The sequence below is a fragment of the Drosophila busckii genome, chromosome X, assembly GCF_011750605.1.
Source record: "Drosophila busckii strain San Diego stock center, stock number 13000-0081.31 chromosome X, ASM1175060v1, whole genome shotgun sequence".
Classification (NCBI taxonomy): Eukaryota; Metazoa; Arthropoda; class Insecta; order Diptera; family Drosophilidae; genus Drosophila; species Drosophila busckii.
The window spans coordinates 14,103,154-14,121,654 of record NC_046608.1 but is presented as its reverse complement, the minus strand read 5'-3'; the positions used below and the strand labels follow the sequence as shown (position 1 = coordinate 14,121,654).

At 43.8% G+C, this 18,501-nt stretch overlaps 6 protein-coding genes across 9 annotated transcripts; 4 read left to right on the top strand and 2 right to left on the bottom strand.

Annotated features, from left to right (window-relative positions):
* Positions 1–663: 663 nt before the first annotated feature.
* Positions 664–18,025, bottom strand: LOC108606526 (carboxypeptidase D). 4 transcript variants are annotated; one of them, XR_001915457.1, is made up of 11 exons: positions 17,875–18,023; positions 17,465–17,538; positions 4,231–4,438; positions 3,808–4,140; positions 2,547–2,734; positions 2,365–2,406; positions 1,863–2,158; positions 1,617–1,793; positions 1,450–1,542; positions 1,064–1,363; positions 853–944 (listed from the first exon to the last, which is right to left on the bottom strand). XR_001915457.1 is itself a non-coding variant. In XM_017996699.1 (10 exons), exons 3-10 carry the CDS (start codon positions 4,410–4,412, stop codon positions 756–758), a joined length of 1,500 nt encoding a protein of 499 aa, XP_017852188.1. In that variant the 5' UTR covers positions 4,413–4,438; positions 17,465–17,538; positions 17,875–18,025; the 3' UTR covers positions 664–755. The 4 variants fall into 4 exon arrangements, 3 of the variants coding, with proteins under 3 accessions (XP_017852188.1, XP_017852190.1, XP_017852189.1); XM_017996699.1 differs by lacking the exon at positions 1,064–1,363 and having other exon boundaries at positions 664–944; positions 17,875–18,025; XM_017996701.1 differs by lacking the exon at positions 1,064–1,363 and having other exon boundaries at positions 664–944; positions 2,365–2,394; positions 17,875–18,025.
* LOC108606529 (chymotrypsin-1) lies at positions 5,409–6,320 on the top strand. The gene is made up of 2 exons (XM_017996704.1): positions 5,409–5,666; positions 5,737–6,320. The coding sequence occupies exons 1-2, from the start codon at positions 5,443–5,445 to the stop codon at positions 6,266–6,268; spliced, it is 756 nt and encodes a 251-aa protein (XP_017852193.1). The 5' UTR covers positions 5,409–5,442; the 3' UTR covers positions 6,269–6,320.
* Positions 7,754–8,645, bottom strand: LOC108606531 (serine protease SP24D). The gene is made up of 2 exons (XM_017996705.1): positions 8,430–8,645; positions 7,754–8,371 (listed from the first exon to the last, which is right to left on the bottom strand). The coding sequence occupies exons 1-2, from the start codon at positions 8,642–8,644 to the stop codon at positions 7,846–7,848; spliced, it is 741 nt and encodes a 246-aa protein (XP_017852194.1). The 5' UTR covers position 8,645; the 3' UTR covers positions 7,754–7,845.
* On the top strand, positions 8,800–10,869 carry LOC108606527 (chymotrypsin-1). Its single transcript, XM_017996702.1, has 2 exons — positions 8,800–9,055; positions 9,702–10,869. The coding sequence occupies exons 1-2, from the start codon at positions 8,823–8,825 to the stop codon at positions 10,243–10,245; spliced, it is 777 nt and encodes a 258-aa protein (XP_017852191.1). The 5' UTR covers positions 8,800–8,822; the 3' UTR covers positions 10,246–10,869.
* On the top strand, positions 12,310–13,260 carry LOC108606528 (trypsin-7). The gene is made up of 2 exons (XM_017996703.1): positions 12,310–12,609; positions 12,668–13,260. The coding sequence occupies exons 1-2, from the start codon at positions 12,374–12,376 to the stop codon at positions 13,200–13,202; spliced, it is 771 nt and encodes a 256-aa protein (XP_017852192.1). The 5' UTR covers positions 12,310–12,373; the 3' UTR covers positions 13,203–13,260.
* LOC108605061 (serine protease SP24D) lies at positions 14,084–14,971 on the top strand. Its single transcript, XM_017994628.1, has 2 exons — positions 14,084–14,089; positions 14,258–14,971. Exons 1-2 carry the CDS (start codon positions 14,084–14,086, stop codon positions 14,969–14,971), a joined length of 720 nt encoding a protein of 239 aa, XP_017850117.1.
* Positions 18,026–18,501: the final 476 nt, after the last annotated feature.

Genomic DNA, 18,501 nt, shown 5'->3' with positions numbered 1-18,501 from the left:
AAAGTATATAACAAAAAGTAATAATCCACATTTACTAGCAAAGACAACTCAGCGGCCAGGGACTCACAATGCACCTCCTAATGAAATCACATTTTGCTTGATGTTATTGTATATTGAATACTTAAACTGTCATTCGTCCTGCAGGTGAGCATCTTTGACAGCTCCTGATAGAAAGCCCGCAACCCCAACCATTGGGTATCCAAAATTGTTGTAAAATTGTTGATCCATTCTTGTTGAAATCGGTACATATTTTTAAAATTCTGGTACACAAAATTTGTTTTGAAGTGGCAAGTTGCCACTGGCATCCGTATCTTTGGTCTTTTTCTAGGATGTGAACACCAAATAAGCTTCAGCATACACTGAAAATGACGGCAAAATTCTTTTCATAGATTGTTTTAACTCGTCTAATAATGAAAACAGCACATATATCATATGATAAATTGTCAAGCAATATCTCCTTTGTGATGCATATTTTAAAATTGGATTTTGATTTTTATTTACATTTAATTAATATGCTGCCAACTAGTTGGCGAAACATATCGAGTGAGTGGCGGCAGGACGATACGCATTCTTTTCTGTGACTCGATAGCTTTACATTTTGGGCGGCAAGCTAAACTTTATTTAAAACACATTTGTGAGTTTGTTTGCACTTCAAAGAGTTTTATTGCCAGTAGTGCAATGCTCCAAAATAAATATGTAAATAAAACAATTATTAAAACTAATTACTACACAAGCTTAAACAATAATTAGCACGCTCAACCAAATATATTCGAATACAAGCTATTTAGGCCATTACTTATGGTTGAAAATATGCCATTATCATTTGAGGCGGCGCCAGCATAGGGTGGTGGTGGTGGCGGCGGACCGCCTGGTCGGTAGTGCTGCTGCGGTGACTGCATGGGCCGATAGAATGAAGGTACACCAGCTCCAACGCCCTCAATGCGCTGTAATTTACTTGAGATTAATGAAGGCACAAACAATTTTGTGCTTTACACTGAGCATAAAACAACTCTTTTAAACTTTCAATTATTTATTAATAACAACAACAACAGTTAACACTTACTTCAGACACAACAAATTTGAGGCAAGGGTCAACAAAGCGATGCAAGTTGCAACAAATTATAAGTCAAGGTACATCAGCGCTTTATTTTTGGTCATGTTATGTTAAGGGAAGACTAATGCAGTAAGCTCCAAAGGAATACCAAAACCAACAACTAAAATTGGAATTATTTACACAACATCAGCGTCCAAACACGCTATAGCTCTAGTCCGAGGGAAGCTGTAGCTTGTCATGCACCTTGGGCTGAGCAGTGGACGTGGTCGTGGTCGTTCTCACGCTCCTGGGCGTGCTCCCCACAAAATGCTACGCAGTCCATTAGGGATTGGTTAGTTTAGGTTAGTTTAGTATTAGGAACCAGCACCAAGTTGGAATTCAAACTTAAAACATACCTTGGAAGCTTGCAGCGTCACATTGAGCAACGTGGGATGCTGCTCCACAATAACAAACTCAACTTCACGCGGCGCATAGCCCTCGGCAAAGACCTGGGTGGACAAAGACGGAGAAAGCATCGGTAAGGCAAAAGCTTGTGTGCAAAGTTTGCTGGGATACAACTTACCTCGGCCTTGTAGTAGCCAGGCAAGAGAATACGCCAAAATTCACCATACTTGGTTGTCTGGAAGCCAACATCGCGTCCCTTGATCTTAATGGAAGCGCGCTCAATGGGCATACCCGCGGGATCAAAGACAAAGCCTTGCACGCCGCGATGTGCCTCGGCCAGAAATTTAATCAACGACTAGAAAAATAAGGACAACAAATTGAAAATTAAGGAATTACTGTTGCGGTGAGCGGTGAGCAGACTCACCAGCTGATTGTCCTCCCAATACTTTTTAAGCTCATAGGCTGGCGGAAATTTGCAGCAAGAGATTTCCAATGTTATTTCCATGCAACCATACCAAACGTAATTGTAATCCTGCATGCCGCCCGTCAAAGGATACCAGGCGGCGCCATTGGTAATGCCGTTCTCAAAGGCAGGAGTGGCCGACTTGCAGGCTACTCCACGTGACATCTTGGCATGGTTGCGAGCATAAACAAGAGAGAGATGCTTAAAGACATCGTCGTCTGGCGTAAGAGACGGCGCTGCCGCATAGGTCTGGAACACTGCGCCCAGGGGACATGTAGTGCGACAAAATTAAATGAACACAAAATCAAAACAGGCAAACAGAAAGTTGCACAGACCCACGAGAGTCAGCGAGGAAGAGAGAGAGAGAGAGCAAAAGAGAGAGAAAGAGATAGATAGATAGAATAGAGTAGTGTAGCTTGCTTGAAGCTGTGTGGTTTGTTTTTCTTTTGAGCAAGTCACTCACTCGCGCAGAGAGCAGACGAACGGCAGATTCCTTTGAGGAGCCATATTGGCGTGAAGGCAAGTAGCAAGGTTCAAACAAGTGGAAGCGTAAAGATAATAACTTTATAAATCTGTTTTACTGAAACTATGGTCATCGGATCGGCTTGGAGCGGCTTGAAGCTGCGCACTTTAGAGACTACTTACTGGAGTTGGGCGTGTTGTCGTACGGATAACTGGCCACCAAGGCTCCGCCATGCAAGCTGCCGCTCAGCACAAATTGTATTTTCGATATCCAATCCTTGACAGCATCCGTTTCCGGTTGACCACGCTTATTGTTCTGCTTAAAGTAGTCCGGAAAATTGCGATTCAAATCAAAGCCACGTGCATTGTAGCTGCAAATACCAAAAAAAAAAACCGATAATTATGCGTTAGCAATCAAATTTAATTTACAATATAAATATTTAATATATAACTTACAACTACAGTGAGTAAAATGATGAGCTACATTTTAATAAATTTTTAATGGACTTTTTATTTTAGAAACTATAAGCTTTTAGTGTAAAATATATAATATAAAATATAAAAAAAAGAAAACAGAAATAAAATAAATAGGTTATTTATCTGATGCAATTTTTGGGATAAGTCGTGAACTTTCTAAAGGAATTGAGTGTGCTAAATTGGATTATTGTGTGCACAGTATGTCAATTTGGTTCACGAGCATTAAAGCGATCTGCTTCGAATATAGGAGCTATATAAAAAGTATCTATCTCTAGAACCAACAGATATGGCTCAATTGACTCAGCCTATCGTTCTGATCTCGAATATATATACTTTCTGAGTACAACTTCATGGTACCCTTTTCAAAGTGTATAAACAACTTTCAATCCATTTTTTATGAAGAACAAATTGGAACGACATCAATTAAATTAGTCACTTAAAAAATATATGTTCTGGCAAGGTAAAATATCTATAAGAAGTTAGCTGCTTTTATATTTTAAGCACAGGATAAGTACAAGGATGTGGGTTGTCTACGCCTGAGAATTGGGAACAAAATAAATTAATTTTGAAAGAAATATAATAAATTTGTAAGGTGTATAAAGTATAAGCTTTTATAAAAAAAATGGAAAAGGATTTCATAAAGTTGTGGAAATGTATGTAACAGGCAGCTGTCCATTTGAATAAGCAACGGAATCACAGAGATTATAAGAGACACCAGATTTGATATAAAGATACTCCTGTTTCCAAAGCAAATGGTTTTGTTTTTTTTTTTTTTTTAAAGCTTATCCCTTGCAATAGCAAATTGATTTACGACCTCGGATTAGAGAAATGTGTGTGTGTGCGTGTAAAAGTGTATCAAGAAATTGGCTACACCCAACTTTAGTGACTTCTTCTTTTATAATAAAACTTTAAGCTGCGTGTCTGCCTGATCTGACCAAATCTAAAGAGAGCAAATTGTCACACTTACCGTCCCTGGCCCCCGTCGCAAGTGCCCTCTTTGGAGACAGCATAGCCATCCGGATTCATGGTGGGCAGTATATGAATGCGTGTATTATCCAGCAGCCATTTCACGTACTGATCCGTATTGTAGCTGCTCACAAAATATTGGATGAGATGCAGCAGCATTTCACGTCCCACGGGCTCATTGCCGTGTATATTGCCCACGTATTTGACATCCGGCTTGCCCACCATGTGCTCATACGGCGATGAGCTCACCACCATGACCCACAAGTCGCGACCCTGTATGGACTTGCCAATGGAATAGAGCGCCGTGAGATTGGGATAACGTGCACTGGTGGCCCTGGAAGGCAGAAACAGAATAGAACCAAAAAAACAGAACAGGAAAAGCATGAATTAGAGCCGAAACTTTTGGTGCGTCTGTGTGTTTTACCTGAGGAAACGCGTCAGCTCTTCATGGTCGTGATAGACAAAGTCAAGGTTCTGGGCATCTGGCATGTAGGCACGTGGCTCTGGCAGCAATGGGTCCGTGCTTACCATTTTGGCATCGCTGTAGCTCTGGCAGGCGAGGATCAGCAGCAGCACTTGCAGCAGCTGGAGAGTCCGCAAAATCATGGCGTGCTTGGTGTTTGACGTCGAGTCTGCAAATGTATGAAAGCAACAGCATTGCTGGTTGTTATAAACAGCTGGACATGGATGAGCTCTAATTGCTATTAACTGGACAGCCGCCGCTGCAGCTGTTGCAACTGTAGTTGCAACCAGTTGTGGCAGCGCACAGACCAAAACGAAACATGGTACGTGCTTTAATTTGATGGCTTGGCTTGGCTTGGCTTGGTCGTTGGCCCCTTCTCCTCGCCAGCAGGTTGCACATGCTCTTCCTTCTGCCTGGCAAACGTGTTGCAGCTAATCTCCCGCCCCTCCTCACTCCTTCTCGTGGCTGAGATGCCCGCTCAAGTTCATTGCTTTCTATGCCCCCAAGGCATGCAATTTGTTTGTTGTTTACAAACAATAATCTGCTTTTGTATTTTGTTTATACTTAATACAGATTCTAGCTTAAGATCTTGAATATTGAATAATATTTTCACTAGTGCTCACATTTTGAATTCACACATAACCCTTCGATTTGTCTTGAATTCATCAAAGTTCATTTCAAATTTCATCGAGTCTAATGTCTAATGTCTAACCCAACATTTGAGCTTCGCTATCGAACCATAGTCGCTACTTCAGCAACATGTGTTTGTCTGGTCATGGTTCATGTCCTTATCAGTCAATCAATCATATTTAAGCAATCAAAACCATCTTAAGCACTACGGAAACGATTATTGTTTTTTTTCGTCGTTTCCTAGTAAGCTATCAACTGAAAGCAAAAGCGTCGGATCCGCACAAATCAAAACTAATGCTTTTGCCAAACTTGTCTCTTGTCTAATCGCCAGCCAAGAACCGGACGAAAGCTATCTTCACCTACGATAAGATACGCCAGCTGTGGGCTGGCCACTTGAGAGACAAGACACACCTCACACCACCCTGACCATTGACCACCAGCAGCGGCAGCAGCAGCAGCAGTAGTTGGGGACTGTATAAAAGGTAAAGACTGCGCCAAGACCCCATTCATTGTCAATTTGAAAGCGACGAGAGAAATAGAATCATGAAATTAGCTGTGAGCTGTGTTGTCTTGAGCGCCTTGTTGGGCTGCTCTTTGGCCATGCCCGAGGGACGCGTTGCTGGCGGCGACGATGCCGAGCTGGGTCAGCTGCCCTACCAGGGTGCACTCTCCATTGGCGGCAGCTACAACTGCGGCGCTGCCATCATCGCCCCGCTCTTTGCCCTCACCGCCCTCACCTGCGTCTGCTCCGAAGGCAGCAACCGTCCGTAAGTGAAGATCAGGACTATAACAGACGCAAGCATTCTAACACTCTCTCTGTCTCTTTCACCTTCGCAGATGGCCACCACAGATGTTCCAGGTGTCTGCCGGCACCATAGACCTGTACCAAGGCGGCCAGCGCATTGTCGTCGAGGAGATCATCCTGAACCCCAACTACAATGAGCTGCAGGTCGGCATGGCGCTGCTGCGTCTGCGCCAGCCGTTCGTCTTTAACGATCAGGTCCAGGCCATAGCCCTGGCCACCGTCAACCCACCCATTGGCGCCGAGATCGACATCTCCGGCTGGGGACGCACCAAGGCAACCGAAACCGACATGCACCGCACTCTCCAAATCGGCAACGCCTATGTTGAGCCGGAACGTGCCTGCCTGAACGCCGACAGCTCAATCCAGAGCAACGACCAGGTCCTGTGTGTGGGACATAGTCGCAAGCAGGGCATTTGCAGAGGCGACATGGGCGGCCCAGCGGTCTACAACAACGAGCTTGTCGGCTTGGGAGTCCAGCTCTTGGGCGAGTGCGGCGGCTCCTTGCCAGAGCGCTTCATCAGCATTGCTGCCAACTACGACTGGATCCAAAGCCAAATTGCCTAAAGTGTTTACTAACAACATCCAATAACCAAAATATAAACGAGTATCAACCCAATACGACCAGCATCATTTTTTCTGCTCCGGTTCCTTTTTTTTTAAATGTGCTCAATCAACCAAAGTTGATTTTTTTTATTTTTTTGTTTGTGGCCACGTGCGCGTAATTATCTCATCAACTGTTGTGCATAACATTAACTACTTGTCAGGCATGATATTATATATATTATATATAATATATACAATTTAACTATATAATCTGTTTTTTGTTTGCAAGTGCAGCATCAGCAATGAATATGCAACCAATTCACATGATAAATATTCAAAATGCAATTTCGTAATATTCCAGAAATAATTATTTATAAGTCTCTAAGCCAATTTCATTTATACTTTCCATAACTTTTCTAAAACCTAAAGCCGACTATTTTTATTTCAACATAAACTTTAATGCTAATCAAGCTCTTTCAGATTTTTCTATGCTTATATATATAAAATATTGACGAATTGAACGCAGCCGACTTTGTCAATCAACATATCGAGCCCTAATTGCAACAATTATAATCACCAGATGTTGAATCTGCTCCCAAAATATTCGATTTTAACTTTGGCCTGTCAATATAAATAAGTCCACCTAAAAAAATTCTAAAATAATTATAAGAAACTCTCTTCTGTAAAACTGACTTTTGGCGTATACAAAAAATCGCCAATAAGGCTAGATATACATAGACGATATATATCGAGCCCTATTTGCGAAATAACGTAAGCGGCATGTTTCCGAAATTGATGAATACTCAGAGCATCTTTACTTTATGTTTTCAATGTTATTCTTATATCTACGGAGATACTGCCCTGTTAATTATAATGTAACCCTTCAGTAAGGCAAGTATCAGTGGATGATTTTGTTGGCAATTTCATCTAGGATAAGGATCTAGAGAATTCAATACATCAACAATCCAAAAAAAAAATAATATTGCAGGCTTTTAGATTTAGTGACACCATTCAGCTCCCACGCCCCTCCATACATCCCATCAAGCACCTTATACCCTATCTATTCCTACAGCCAAACCGGCATCAAAATGTTCCCGTTAGGGAAACCTGTCCAACCTAACCTACAAGGAAAGCGACACACGATACACTAAGCGAAATCATTAGCGAACGGCTCTAGATAAGAATTTTAATGGCGCAGTTATTGAATCTAATATCAATTCTAATAAAAGATCTGCGGAGAAAACAAAAAAAGAGCAATGGCAACATTTTAGACTTGATTCAGTTAAGAACTCGATCAATAAGCCGATAAGCGCAGCCATATAAACAATAACGCTTGATAGTACGATATCTAATCAGAACAGTCATGGCCAAATTAGTTGTTACACATGCTGCTTGAGACTAGCGCCCGTTTGTGTGCCAAGCAGAAGCAAAGGCCAACTATAGATTAGAGTTAATTATGGCATTAGTATTACTAATTTAGTATGACATATCAGGGAATTAAACGCTATAATCTTTGTTGTTGCGACTTAAGTGATTTTACGTAAGAAATAAATACAAAAAAAAAAAAACAGAATATGTGTATTTAACAGTTAAAGGACTCAGCGTATATGTGTCTCGATCCACTCGGAATAGTGGGCCACACTCATGAAGCCATTGGGCAAGGTGCTGTCACAGCCTTGCACGTAGAAGGCGCCAATGCCCACGAGCTGCTTGTCGAAGACCGCCGGAGCACCCGCATCCCCCAGGCACATGCCCTGGTCCTTCGCAGAGGCCAAGCAGAGGAGCCCAGCATCGGCCAGATAGAGCTGCTTCTCACAGTCGGCGGCGCTCACCGTCTTCAGGCTGCCCGACTGCAGCGACTGACTGAGCGCGCTCGACTGCGCCGCCGTTGAGCCCCAGCCCACGTAGCTCAGAGCAGAGTCCGTGGCCGGCGCCTGCTTCGCCACAGCGATGGGTTGAATCTGCGGCGTGAGGGTCAACGGCTGCTGGAGCTGCACCAGCGCCAAGTCATTGAGCCCGCCCGCATAGCTGCGATGCACCACAAAGCTCTCCACCTGCGCCAAAACGCCGCCCGCCGAACGCTGCGGACTGCCCACGCGCACCTGGAAGCTGCGCGCTGGATAGCTGCACATAAATCGGTTAGGCTAATGCTTATAATAATTGTCAGACAGTTGGGAGTTACGTTTCAATGCCCTGGCCGGCGGTCACGCAGTGAGCGGCAGTCAGAGCGGTGCGTGCGCTCAGCAAGACGCCGTTGCAGATATGCGCGCCATAGCGTTGCAAGCTCAGCGCATAGGGATAATCGCCCTGCTGCGCTGTTTTGCCCGACAGCAGCGCTGTCGCCGACGTCGACAGCAGCAGCAGTAGTGAACTGACTGAAACTAAACTAAAACGCATCTCTCTAGCCAAATTAACTAAGCCACGCCGGCGCTTAGCATTGCCTTTTATAGTCATTTTTATCTAATCGCTTGTCCAGCGCTGCCTGCTGCTGCTGCTGCTCGCTGCTCGCACCTGACGCCGCATTTGACTTGGCCGCGGCCATTTGCGCAGCTTTCGATTCAGTTACGTTTCCAACATGTTGTACGCCTCACGCCTAACGCTCGCCACCCTCTGCGCTCTCGCTCTGTTGCAGCTGGCGCCCGCATTGCCGCAGTCGCGCATCTTGGGCGGCGAGGATGCCGCCGTGGCCGAGTTCCCTTGGGTCGCCTCGCTGCGTCTGAACAAGGCGCACATTTGCTCCGCCTGCATTATCTCCACCACCCAGCTGCTCACTGCTGCTCACTGCGTATCCGACATGGGTACCAAGCCGTAAGTACCAACTCAATATTCTGCATATAGAACTTTCCTACAGACGAGACGTGGAACAATTGCCACCCATAGATAAAGCAAAAGGGGCTTATATAACAATTCGAATGCGTCTCAACTATGGGTTATCATTAGGTGTTTATTAGAACCCCACCTCCCTTCTCTTAGGTATTTAATTCAATCAATACACTCAACAAAGCTTCTTCTTATTACTCCATAGTCTCTTTTGAATCTCGAATATAGCATAATATAATATATGTCATGTCTCTAAATTAGGAGTGGGTAAGCTCTTGCTCTGAGTGCTCCCAATTATTTTTTTTTTTTTTTGTAAATCCAGCATTTGCTTTGACTTCTCTCAGTGCTTGTTGTCAGTTAAAATTTAAACTCCCAAAGAACTCTTCCAAAATGCTTCGAAGGCTTCTTCTTTCAGACTAAGGAGAGTATTCCTTTGGGATCACCAATTGAGTCAATGTTGCCGTTTTTTGAATATAATCGGATCAAAACCTTATGAATTTCCCCAAATATATATTGGTTTTTTATTGACATAGTCATATGAATCCCCGATGCACCTCTCTCTATATATTCAGTCTGTCCTGCAATCTCAATTCAAATAAAATGCTCAACACTGTTTTGTTTTCCTTCTTGCCAGTGTTGCAGCATCCGCTTTGACCGCACGCGTGGGCAGCGTTAATCAATTTGCTGGCGGCAGCTTGGTGGATGTCAGCGAGGTGCTCATCCATCCCTCGTATGGCAACTTCTTGCATGATGTGGCCATCATTACGCTCAGCAAGCCGCTCACCTTTGGCGAGAAGATCAGCAAGGTTGCGCTGCCCGAGCAACAGGCCGAGACGGAGCCGGAGGAGCTGGCCCATGGCACGCCCGTCTATGGCAGCGGCTGGGGCGAGCAGCTGGATGGCACCGCCAGCTACAAGCTGCAGAAGGCCAACTTCAATACGGTTAGTTCGCAGATGTGCGAGCTGGAGGCGGGCTATGGCTATGACTCGGTGCTGTGCCTGTCCAGCGCCGAGAAGCAGGGCGTCTGCCGTGGCGACGATGGCGCCGGAATCATTGACGACAACAAGGTGCTGCAAGGCATCGTCAGCTTCCACTTTGGCAGCTGCGGTACCAAGACCCCCGACGTTGCTGCCCGGATTAGCTACTACGCCGCTTGGATCTTGAGCAACGCCAAATAAATAATTTCATATTTGGTCACTCCTTTCGCTGAGTGTACATATACATTCTTTTTTTTTTGTTATTTTTTTACTGTGCATAAAACAAAAAGAGAAAAACCCAAGTGTTAATGTTGTTGTGGAATTTCTTGAGGCCGCCATTTAGTGCGCCCATAAATTTGCAGCCATAGTGGCCGTATCAGCTCATAATGGACTTAACAGATAACGGCAGTTTAGTCTGCAACTAAAAGTGGGCTGTGTACAAAGGTTTGACACTTTTACCACCTTGCTGAAGATTATTAAGCTCTTCCGCGAAAGCTTAGCAGCATTTAGTCGATGATTACAGCCAATCGCCAATCACATGATCTAACTTAGTTCTGAGCACTAAAAAGTCTTTTAACTAAAAGTGTTAAATCAGCGTAAGCTTTTTTTTCTTTGAAAAGCTTTGTTCACTTCTTTCAAGCTTATGTTATGTTCCTGATCGATTTCAGTTTGTAATTCCATAGAATTTCCAATCGACCTCAAACCGACGCAAAATCAGCTACTAACTCGCTTAACTCGTTCCGCTTTCCGACACAGTTCCCTTTTTTCCATTTTAAGACCAACTGAATCGAATTTAATTTCACATTTTCACTTCCGAAATATCCAAACAATTTCCCTTAAATTTATTAGAAATTTAATGCCTTTACTATTATTTAAATAACACAAATGCAGGTTTTTATATAGTATAAAAGCAGACATTATAAATAAGAGTTATTGGATCAATAAATCAAAGAAACAAGTAACAAGAATATCTTTATATGGTTATCCTGTAATAGGATAAATCTTAATTTTCCAAAATTTTGATGCACTTTGGCATTTTTATAAAAATTGGAAAAGGGTATTATGAAGTTGTGCAAATGTATGTAACAGGGAGAAGGAGGCGTGTCAGACCTCATGAAGTATATATATATATATTTTTGATCAGCAAGACAAACTGAATCGGTATAGCCATGACCGTCTGTCCGTCCATCCGTCTGTATGAGTTTATGTTTCTCAGCAATTATAAGAGCTGGAGCAACCAAAGTTAGGTGTAGGTGCTCCTATACCCGAGACTTTTCGCTTTTATATTTTTTATTTCCTCCCTGCTCTCCGGCAAATCGAAAGAAAACGATTTGCGTTCACAATATTTAACGGAAACATCTAAAATAAATACCAAGAACACTTATCACGTTTTTGACCATCGGCCAAGGCAAGGTTAAAACGTCCATCCCTTAAATTTAAAAACATCGAATACAAATTTCTGGATATTCGCCTTTCAGTTTTCAATATAGACAGCGGGTGCGTTTGGTTTCGATACAGGGAAAACGAGCTGTGGCCAGTGCTGCCACATTTTGAGCCCCGGTATATGCTAAATAAACTAAAAAAAAAAGGCGGAGGAGCTAAAAAAAAAAAGATTAGTGCCTAGAAACTTTATGCAATTATAAAGTCAATTTGCCATATAATGACCATTTTTATGCCATATTTTTTTTAAGCTAAAGCATAATTCTATAAGCTATTTCATTATCAAAAAATATTATTTTGCAATAATATGAAATAGTGTTTCTTTAAGCGGGGCGGTCTATTCCATTCTAATCGAACGGATATCAAAAACGATTTTTGATGACAAACGAAGCTTTTGGCGCAATAAATTTATTTGCAATCTGAAGTGCATGGGTATATATTTTGGTAGTTTACTCATCCAAGCGAGTCGCTATCGAATCGAGATCGCTTTGGGGGCTTTTTCTAGCTTTTCAAATGCCTCAGCGCGCGTGTGCTTGTACTTGGACTCTGTACGGCAAGTACAGCGGTCTGTTAGTTTAGTGGAAAAGAGAGAGCACATATGATCGTGATGATCTCTTTGCTACCATAAGACTCATTTAGGCGTCCATGGGCCAATAGGAGTTTCCTTTGTACAGCGTCTCCAATGTCGCCTGTGACCGACTTTGCTTTTATAGCATGTATGCGCCATTTATCGCCATTATAGCGCGTATAAAGCCACAAGAAGAAAGCCAAGATAAGATTAGATTTGTGCGGCCAGCACTAAACTGGACGGGACTGGGCTTATGGCCACTTGAGCGTGCGTGTTGTGGCCGCATTTGCGCAACGTAAACGGAAGCGTACTGAACGCAAGATGATGCAACTGAAGCAGGTGCAACTGCTGACCATTGTTGGCTGCGTGCTGGCGGCGCTGGCGCTTGCCAGTGCCACGCCCACTGGCCGCATTCTGGGCGGCGCTGAGGCGGACGCCAGTGCCACGCCCTACGCGGCCTCGCTGCGCATTGATAATGCGCATGTATGCGGCGCCAGCATTATCTCCTCCACCAAGCTCCTCACCGCCGCCCACTGTCTGAAGCGCAACGGCAAAGCGTAAGTGCCACCGCCACCACCCACCCATCCACACCCAGCTAATCTCACTCTCTTGCAGCATTCAAGCCACACGCATGTCGGCACGCGTGGGCAGCACCAATCAATACGCAGGCGGACGAGTGGTAAGCATTGCCTCTGCCGTCGCGCATCCGGACTACACTGACCTGCAGCACAATCTGGCCGTGCTGACGCTCAGCGCACCGCTGCAGTTGACCACGCGCATTGCGCCCATCGAGCTGCCTGGCAAGGATGAGGCATTGCCGGCGACTGGCAGCGTGCTCAGTGTGGCTGGCTGGGGCACCACCGAGGAGGGCACTTCCTCGTTCAAGATACGCCAGGTGAAGCTGCAACTGGCCACAGCCGAGGTCTGCCAGGATGCCTATGCTGAGCACAAGCCCGAAACCAGCTTCTGTCTGGCCCATGCGCTCAAGCAGGGCACCTGCAACGGCGACGGCGGCAGCGCTGCTGTCTATGGGCAGCAGCTTGTGGGCGTCACCAGCTTTGTAGTGGGCGCCTGTGGTTCCCGCTATCCGGATGTCTTTGTACGCGTCTCTGGCTATCACGACTGGTTGCAGCAGCAGCTGCGCGCCTAATCCTTATCCTTATCCTTATCCAAAATGCAAAAATAAACATTTAGTCAACAGCTGAAAACTCTTATTTCAATAAGCGTTCGTTGGTTGGAGCTGGCAAAATGTCGATCGTGGAAAAGTATCGATTAAATCATCGATGAAAAGAGTGAGAAAGACCAAATAACACCTTCGCTTGCACTGAAGAGAAGTTCTTCAATTTCATTCCATTGAGTCACAGGCCATTCTTCGGAATAGTTGTGAGCTGAATGAAAGACCGTTCAATCCGCACCACCCCAATGCTGCTCTACATTCGATTCCATTCAATTCAATTTTTAGCGGAATTCTTTTTCACTAGTGGTTTCTGATAGATGCAATTGGACGGAATTCGATGGAATTAGCCAGAATTTCGAGGGAATTAGAAAAATCGATTTATCAACTATTTATGCATTTCATTGTCCTGTACTATCGTTTTGATTACGTATGTTTATATTTTTATGGCGCTGACTCAGCCGACCGATAAGAGTAGTAATTCCGTTATGCCGGCGATAAGAAGCCACTAAGGTCTAAGTGATCATTAATGCAAGCAATCAAGCAAAATTACATACATGTAGCCATAATAATTATTTATCAACGCTACAATCCTTGGCCTACATTTAACTGATCTCTAATTCTGAAATTAATTTTGGAAATTGAAAATCAAAAACTATACAAAATACCTTGGTAAGTGCATATGTATCAGCTCCTTGATCAACACTACTGTATTAGGCAATTTTCGATATGCGACTTAAAGTGTTTATCAGGTGATCCCCTAATTAGCCAACGAAAGCTTTTGGGCTAAGCACGTGTCGCAGTTAGATACGAAGGTAAAGGTGTCATTAGAGTCCGCGTCAGTTACGCGACTGATAATGACTGTGGGTGGTTGTGGGCTTGACATTGATGATGACACTCAGTCAACATTTTCGACATAGATATAAACTGCAACTGGCCAAGAGCTCGGCTCAATTACGAGAATGGGTTCGATCAGGAAGCTTTTACCGTCGGCGCTGCTCTGGCTCTGCTTGCTGCTGGGTGAAACGCAGCAGCAGCTGGTGTCGCCACGCCCACGCATAGTGGGCGGCAAGAGCGCCAAGGCGGGACAGTTTCCGCATCAGGTATCGCTGCGTCAGTTCGGTAACCACATATGCGGTGGCAGCATCATCTCCGACCGCTACATCCTCACTGCCGCGCACTGCGTCCAGTTCAACGGCCAGCCGACGCCGGCCTCAAGGCTGGCGGTGCAGGTGGGCAGCCTGCAGCTCAATAGCTTCGAGACCTATGTGGATGTGGCACAGGTCAAGGTGCACGCCAAGTATGGCAATGGCGGACGTGGCTATGATATTGCGCTGCTGCGTCTGAAGTCGGCGCTGAGATTCAATGCGAATGTGAGTGCCATTGCGTTGGCCGAACAGGATCCGCCGCCCAATACGCTGGTGGACATCTCCGGCTGGGGAGCCATCTTCCAGGGTGGACCCATTTCCAACGACTTGCTGTACGTGCAAGTGCGCAGCATTTCGCGTGCGCAATGCACCGCCAAATATTTAAGAAACCTCCCGGATACGACCATGTGTCTGCTGCATGGCGCCAACATAGGCGCCTGCCATGGCGACTCTGGCGGTCCGGCGGTCTACAAGGGTCAGCTAGTGGGCGTAGCCAGCTTTGTCTTGGGCGGCTGTGGACGCGAGGCGCCCGATGGCTACGAGCGCGTGTCGGAGCTGCGCGGCTGGATCATACAACATGCCTCTCTGAGTCGTTGAAAATGTTGCCAATTAAATTACAGTCACACACTGAGCATAATTTACGATCATTTCAATACCAATTTTAACCCCCACTTGGCTTTGGACAAACTGCTCAGCTACAGTCGCTCTGAAAATATTTCCCATTCCCAAGTCAGAACCAAGTTGCATCGATAACCCAATAATTTTTTAACTTCAGAACCAATGTTTTTTTTTTTTCTAAGTGCACAGTTTCTCTCATAACTTCCGCTCACTGTGCGGCTTATTAGAGCATGGCTAAAGCTCTGCTTAGCGGGTTAAGCGAACCCACACTGAACCCAACTGACTCATCTCAACGCCAAATGTCAATATCCGCTTACACACAATTTATCTTTGTATGTGTGTTTGTGTTTGTCTGTGTGTGTGTGTGTGACTCTATTTGACAGTCAGGCAGTGAAAGTGAAAATCACAGCCCACCGCAGCTCAGCTCAGCTCAGCTCAGTAATTTTCCAGCTATTTCTCATTATTTTTATTTTAATTTTCGTGCTTTTATTTTGTGGTTTTTGTTTTGATTGTCTTGCATCATAGCCCCGCCCCAGTTTGGCTGGTATTTTTCACTCTTTAGTTATCCATTTAACTTGTCTCAAACATTTTTATTTAATTTGCTGCACTCCCGTCGATCCCCCTAATTCCGCTGTCAGTCAACTAAAACGCAATTTGCCAAGTTACTTTTAGTTGCCAAAGTCATCGAACTGCGTCAAGTCAAAGACAAGATACAAGGTCAATGGAATTTCTTTCAAGGATCGCCAGCCTTAGATATTTTTTTGATTGTAACTTGGAACAACAATCTTTGCCTGATCTAAGGATTATCTAAAAATACAAAATGAATTAAGGTGTATGAAGTGTATTATAGCAATGATTTTAGAAATATCAAAATATTGCAAGTTCAATACGGAGAGACTCGCAAATAAGAAAAGTGCTCAGATTAATTGGTATATGGAGGTTTTTATTATATTATTTTTTAACAGGTAAAATTAAAAAAAAAATTAAGAAGAAAATGTTTCAGAGTACTACTATATTTCAAGGATTATATCTGGCTTACTGGCATACCCAACATCGCAGAAATTATACGAACGCAATCACACATTCCATTTCTTTAATTGCAACAAAATGCAAATGCAATATTAACAAAAAGCTGAGAATTCTTTTCTATTAGCCTAATACAAGTTATACCCAAGATTAATTTATTTATTGTTAAGTAAGAGTAAACTGAACATGGTTCATGTAATGCAATGAATTCAAAAATGTACTATATTATTATTCATTGAAAACAAGCAAAGTCAGATGTCCATTTTACTTGTTTATTTATTTTATTCCCTCCACGCTTATATACAAAGATAAATTTTGAAATTTAAATTTTGATCACGTGCTGATGAAATCAATTCAAATCAAAATGTTTCAGAATAAATAAATTCAAGAAACTTCTCTTTCTCTATCTCTCTTCGCGGCTTCAACAATCTGCCAACTAATTGCTGACTCGGTGTTGCTTTCGATCAACGGGCAGCTTATCAAGAGCTTGATTCGAGGCATTCAATTCAATTCAATTTCACCTGTGCCACTTACACGGCAAATGAAAATCTGAGCTGCAATGGAAAGTAATCCGTCCGCTAGGAAATGCAGGCGAATGAGCAAAGAGACTTTTAATGGGCGAAGAAGTAGTTGGTTGGTTGGTTGGTTGGTTGGAAGAAATGCTATAAAGCAAAGCGACGATTAATAAGCACGCGCGCGCACTTGATAACGGGTTTCTAAATCCGGCCGCAGTCAGCGCTGCGCGTAGGAGAAAAGACACAGACGTTGCATAGAGACCCGAGACCAGAGACGAGAGGCAAGAGGCAAGAGCGAAGAGATCAAGTTAACCCACTAACCTTGTTACTGTGCGTTTGTCCGTCTGACTGACGGACTGACGGACTGACTAACTGCCTAACTGACAGACTAACTGTCTGGGAGCTATTGCCGTCTCTGTCTTGGCAATTCTACTCACATTGAAAGTGCGTCGCTGTCAAGTTCAATGCTGCGAATGTTTGGCCATGACGAAAGCGACGACACAGACGTCTATCTACGTCAGCGCCAGCGCCAGCGCCATCGCCAGTGTCAGGCAGAGAAAGCCAAAGCGCACGAAAGAAAAATGGAAGGACATGTCGATGTGGAGAGAGTGACGTCGGCAATTGCCGACATGCGCACTCTCTCACTGGGTTAGTAGTGTGTGCGTATAAGAGAGCGAGAGCGAGAGCGAGAGGGAGTATGTGTGTGTGTGCCTGCGGCTGTACTGCTTACTCGTTTATATAACAACAAAAATTGCAGTTGCCGACGTCGCTTGCAATGACCTTCACCTTGGCAGTGGCAGTGGCAACTGTGGTGCAGCCTTGCAGGCTGCCAGGATGTCCCCCATAGCCTTGATCTTCAAAGCTGCACGTGTTCCAGCAGCAGCTACCATTTGTATACGCTTAAAACTATTAATATAGAATTGCAATTTACCTGTTATGGTTATAGTAGCTGAGTAAACTTGTGGTTTACCTTTAGCTTCAGTTGTTAGCTTGCGACGACGGCGACTGCAAAAACGAAATTTGCATAAAATATACAATGTGAGCTTTTAAATTCAATCGACGCGCTTGCCGGGCTTCAATTTCTTCACACACTTTCTGTCGTCAACAATACATACATACATACATACATAACAAAAAAACAAAGAAAATAACCACAATAAACAAACAATCCAAAAAAATAACAGAAACAAACAGGCAAACCAAAATTCTTGAACGTCAAAAAAATTTCTCTTTACGCCTACGCCAATTAGCACGCACCGTAACACAAACACACGCACTGCGTATAAAAACAATCAAGATTTTTGTAAGGAAGCGTCTGTAACTTTAACCGTTATTGCTTACTTTCAAGTTAAGCGTGATACAAGCGCGAAGCTATCGGCAGCTGCGACTGTGACTTAGTGAGCAGAGAGAGAGTGACTATGTTGTTTGGCTTGAGAGCAAGTGAAACACGTCCGTCAGCCAGCGCCGTTAAAGCTCGACTGGTAGACAGACAGTCTGGCGTAGCAACTGACAATTATTGTGTGTTCATAAACCAAATATTCACTTGCACATCTTGCCAGCCTATAATTACGAACGTAAACACAATAAAATAAAATAAATAATGTTACATTTGCATCCCCACTTATGTTGTAAAACTTGATGTGTCTTTAAAAAAAATAAAAAGCGGAACGCGCGTATTCTATTTCAAACTCTATATCAAAAATATAAACGGATTTATTTTGCAAAGCGCCAGCTAGCGTTTAAAAAACAGTAACTACGATAAATATGCAGCGCCATCTATTAAATGGCACAATGCTCGATACGATAATAACTCGATAACAATTCGGTTCGCGATTCGATAGTGTCAGCACACTGTCATTCACGCGTTTTTTTTTAATGCAAACAAGCACTAAGTTGGCAGTGCGCAAAGTAAATTACACTTAAAATCTCAATTGAAAAACATATTTCCAGAACATTTACAAATGCTAA